Source organism: Portunus trituberculatus, chromosome 45, assembly GCF_017591435.1.
Source record: "Portunus trituberculatus isolate SZX2019 chromosome 45, ASM1759143v1, whole genome shotgun sequence".
Classification (NCBI taxonomy): domain Eukaryota; kingdom Metazoa; phylum Arthropoda; class Malacostraca; order Decapoda; family Portunidae; genus Portunus; species Portunus trituberculatus.
Genome location: NC_059299.1, coordinates 8629980 through 8634979, shown reverse-complemented (window position 1 = coordinate 8634979; position 5000 = coordinate 8629980). Strand labels below are relative to the sequence as shown.

General features: G+C 41.3%; 1 protein-coding gene across 2 annotated transcripts in view; it reads left to right on the top strand.

Moving 5' to 3' along the window:
- The window catches only part of LOC123519467, a 97862-nt gene that overhangs the window by 92087 nt on the left and 775 nt on the right, over positions 1-5000 (top strand). Inside the window, exons 4-6 of one of the 2 annotated variants that reach the window (XM_045280776.1) lie at positions 2253-2386; positions 3024-3266; positions 3832-5000. The exon at positions 3832-5000 is cut by the window's right edge and continues 775 nt beyond it. In XM_045280776.1, coding sequence (XP_045136711.1) covers positions 2253-2386; positions 3024-3266; positions 3832-4026 — 572 coding nt within the window. In that variant the 3' untranslated portion in view covers positions 4027-5000. The remainder of the gene's footprint in view (positions 1-2252; positions 2387-3023; positions 3267-3831) is intronic. The other variant, XM_045280777.1, reaches the window with a different exon arrangement.

The following is a 5000-nucleotide window of genomic DNA, read 5'->3' as shown; positions in this document are numbered from 1 at the left end:
GACCAATAGAGAGTCGGCTTCACTTTTGTGACGTCATGTCGCCTTCCCTTATTCAACCTCCTTGTTATCATTTCTATCTTCCAAGCATCCGTCATTATTCATCTTATATTCTTCCTATTCTTCTTAATCTCTTCTTCTGGTAAATACTAATCACTGATAGCCATATATAATTTCTTGTTTATTTATCATCTTTATCATCATAAATGTGTGTCTATTCCATGAGGCGAAGAAAAGAAAAAGTTTGAATAAAGAAAAGTATAGTGTTAGCATTCCTAGAACGCATAGAATTATAACAAAATACGATAAATGTCAATATACAACAAGGCAACAACCTCCTATAGCGATTCACTCTATAAGAACACATTACAAAGAACGCGGGATGACAGCAGAGTTCGTATGTTCGGATAAACCAAACAAACCAATACAACGATCTTAATTTCTCTTCATCTCTACTTTACCAGACTCTTCTACCTGACAGCACCGCGAACCCTTTCCCATGCCAAACGTGCTGGTATGATCATTGTACACCTGAGATAAGATACAATGTGCTCTCCTAACACTAATACACCAGCAGATGTTCTTGTGACTAGCTTATCATTACCGAAATCAACTAAACCAGACAATAATAAAAGATAATCAGGGTTTCAAGTGCTAATAAAATGGCCATGGGATACTTACAAGTTGTTTCTAATGACGGGAGCACTTGTACGCCTTCGTGTCACTGTGGATTAGGAGTTATCATTCTACGTAATCGCTTTTACCCACGTGGCGACTGGCGGAGGCTGGCGGTTGCGTGGGTTGCCTTCTCTCTTTCTCACTCCTAGAGCCTCCGCATCGCAAACTAGAACGAATACAAAAGCGAATTTCTTTACACAGAGATTTATAGTTGTGTTTTATTTACAGATGATTCGCTTTTACATTTTCTTTACAAGTCCGGTTGAACGCGAAATATAGCAGGTTTAATTGAGTCTCGCAGTATCGTTATCATCTTTGCACGATTCAGCTGTACAGGCGGTTGTAGTGATACCAGTGATTATCATGTTATATATATTGAGTAGAGATGATGTGTCACCTACCCGAAGAAGGTTGTAGTTTTCCTGTGATAAGTTAAACCCTCTGAAAATTAAACCGTGAGCCTCCATATGGTAGCCTACTTGACCTATCCCCCCCCCCTCCGACTCTCTCTCTCTTAACATTTCAAGATAATCTTCATAATATAAAAACACGTAGCCAGTTCCATGATTTATATTCTCTCTTTTCATTACATTTTCCTCTCTTTCCTATGTTCTCTACAACTTTCTTCTGTTCTTCATAATATTTTACGTACATTTCCCCCCTCTCCTTCCTCCATGTATTATATTTTCTCCTCCAGGTCTTCATACCATTCCACAAAACTTTTCCCTCTTTCCTGCATTCGCCTTTGCCGTGTTTTTTCCCTCCCTACATGATATATTATAAAACTTTTTCCTTCCTCATCCTTGTGACCTCTGCTGGTGTCCTCTCGTGGTCTCGTCTCTCGGTGTCCTCTCTTTCTTGTCTTCGAATCGGTTCTGGGATGGAGTGGTGGATGAGTGGAATAGACTGAGGGTGTTGGTGTTGAGTTATTAGACTGCTCCAACAATCAAGCAAATTTATGGAATAGGAAGATAGGTGGAAGCAGGCAGATAGTCTCAGGGATAATAAATAGATAATAACAATAGCAACAACAAAAATGACATCAACAAAGTGGGATATTTTGTACAGCAGCTGCCATGTGTATAAGCCCTGACGGTTTCCTGCACCAACCCTAGTATTCTCATGTCCCACCAAGACCTGCCTGACGAAGATTACAGTAGATAAATTAGTGGATAGGTAAGATAGTAAATAGTGAGACAGGCAGGTGTATTTCGCTCAGGGACTGCCACGTGTCGGCTTGGCGGTTTCTTGCATTAACCATTATGTTCTTTGTTCTATATTACCAAGACCTGTCTGACGAAGATACAAATTAGAGGGAGAACAAAATAGTAAAATAGTTAGATAGACATGTATATTTCGTTCAGGGACTGCCATGTGTTAGACTGACGGTTTCCTGCACTAATCCTTATGTTTTTTTATCCCATACCACCCAGACCTGCCCGGCGAAGATTAGACAAATTAGGAGGGCAAAATAGTAAAATAGATAGGCAAGTATATTTCGTTCAGGGACTGCCACGTGTTAGACTGACGCTTTCTTGCACTAATCCTTATATGTTCCTTTATTCCGCCCCACCAAGACCTTCCTGACGGTGCTCCAGTCATCTCGGGGGTGAGGAGCCAGTACCTGCCCGGGGACTGGGTGGACCTTACCTGCACCTCGGGAAAGTCCAAGCCAGCGACCATCCTCAACTTTACCGTCAACACAAAGCCTGTGAGTCCTGGAGGAGAGAGAGGGAGAGGGATACACGGAGAGATGGATGAAGATGGGCAGAGGGATGGGAAGAAACATGAAGGGACATAAATAAAGAAAGAGGGGCCGTTATAAAGAGTGAAGCAGATATAGAAGCACAAGAAGAGAGGAACGAAGATAAACGAAGAAAAAGACATAGATAGACACAGATAAAGACAGAGAGGAAGTGTGACAGATATTTTGATAGACAGACTGATTTTGCATAACATTCACCTTTTCTTTCAAATATCACTTTTTTTCCTATTGCACATCCATTTTCTCTTCAAACTTCTATATTACTCATCAAATATTCATTTTTCACCTTATAAACATTGATATTTCCCTTTACAAATCCATTTTCCCCACAAAACATACATATCCCTTTCAAACATTCATTAATCTTCTCCAACTTGCATTTATCCAACCAGACTTTTCTTTTCAAACTAAAACATTGAAATTTCCTCTTACACATCAGTCTTCCCTTCAAGCGTCCAGTTCTCCCACCATCTTTTTTTTTTCAATCCCAAACGCTAACTTCCTGATATATATACCTCAGGAAAACACTCAGTTCCCATTCTCTTTATTTCCAGGACTCATTCTCTCCTTCCTCCTATTCCAGGCTCCTCTTGGGTGGCTAGAAACACAGATAGACAAAGAGGACGATGATAAACTCTTCACCTCCAGGCTTCGTCTTCGATTCTCCCTCCTCCCGCGCCTACTGCAGGAGGAAGCTGGAAGTCTGAGGGTCCGTTGCGAAGCCGAAATTCCAGGGGTATATTCGGAATATGCGCAGGATATTCTGACCACGAGGCCGCCCTACCAAGCCTCTGTCCTGGGCTCCTCCGCTCCTGACGGTGAAAATGTAGTAGAAATAGTAGTAGTAGTAGTAGTAGTAGTAGTAGTAGTAGTAGTAGTAGTAGTAGTTGTAGTAGTGGATGGTGGGGATGATGGTGGTGGTAGTAGTTGTTATGGTGGTGGTAGTAGTAGTAGTAGTAGTAGTAGTAGTAGTAGTAGTAGTAGTAGTAGTAGTGGTATAGTAGATTAGTAGTAGTAATGTTTAGGAAGAGTTTTTTTCATGTAGAGAAGAGGGCCAGCCAAGGGAAAAAAAAAGATCAAAAAGACCCACTTGAGTGCTGGCTCTCTACAAAGAGAAAAGCGTCAGCCAAAATTAGGGAGCAAACGGCTAGCTAATGTTTTTTTTTTTTATTTCTTCTTCTTCTTCTTCTTCTTCTTCTTCTTCTTCTTCTTCTTCTTCTTCTGCCATCAGTTTCCTCTACTACTACTACTACTACTACTACTACTACTACTACTACTACTACTACTACACGAAAATGTTGATCAAATAGACTATAACCATCTCTCTCTCTCTCTCTCTCTCTCTCTCTCTCTCTCTCTCTCTCTCTCTGAAGACGTCCTCTACCCAACAGGTCCCTGCTCATGCCGCTGCTCCCTGTTCCTTCTGCTGCTACTACTACTGCTTCTTCTGCTGCCGTGGCCATCAACACCACCACCACAACCGCCTCTTCTCTGAGACCCTTCCAGCAGCTTCCGTCACGCGTCACCTCGCCTCCTTCCTCCCCGTCAGCGTCCCCGTCATCGTTTCCGTCACCAGGACCCACTGACGCCGCGCCCTTCCTGTATACTGTAGAAGGGGTAGGGGTCTTCCTTCGTCTGCCACCTCGTCAGGGACACAAACATCTTGGAACACCTGGGAAAAAATAATGTCTGGTTGTGTGTTTGTTTTGTTTTGTTTCTTGTTTGCCTTTGTTTTCTTTTTTTCACCTGGAGAATTACTGTAGCTCTCTCTCTCTCTCTCTCTCTCTCTCTCTCTCTCTCTCTCTCTCTCTCTCTCTATGGAAACTGCATTTTTTTTCTTTATTAATCAGTTACTAAAGATGGTTTGCCAAAGACGAGCAGACAGCCAGCCAATCAGCGCCCAGATGCCACGATCGTCTGAGCCAATCACGTGTCTACCTGCTCCCCTGGGTCTGCTTAGCCAATAGTGGAGCAGATCACATCACCCTTATAAGCCACCAATCAGATTCCTCGCCTCGCCAATTGTCATCCTGTAAAGAAATTGAAGAGAAATTGGAATGAATGAAAACAGAGACAAGAGAGAAAAAAAATAAAATATATGCAAAAAAAAAGATAAGAAGGAAAGAAAGAAAAGCCTCGTCATTTTGTTCTTTCTTCATTTCTTCGTTAAACTTTTTTTCTTTGTTTCTTTTTATTTCTTTTCTGTAAGAAATTAAATATTAGAATTATTACCTTTTTTTTTCATTTGCTTATTAATCCATTTATCTTTTTTTGCTTTCTTGCGTCCATTAAATTAAACAATCTTGACTTTATCTATTTAATACTATTGTTACTGAATACTAAGAGAAAATCATCCATACATAATGTTCTCTTATCATTCACACACCATTCTCTCTCTCTCTCTCTCTCTCTCTCTCTCTCTCTCTCTCTCTCTCTCTCTCTCTCTCTCTCTCTCTCTCTCAATTTACTCTTTTCGCTTTACACCCAAATCACATACTCTATAGTCCTCCCGTAACCTCGTTCTCCCTCCCTCTCCCTCCCTCTCTCTCTCTCTCTCTCT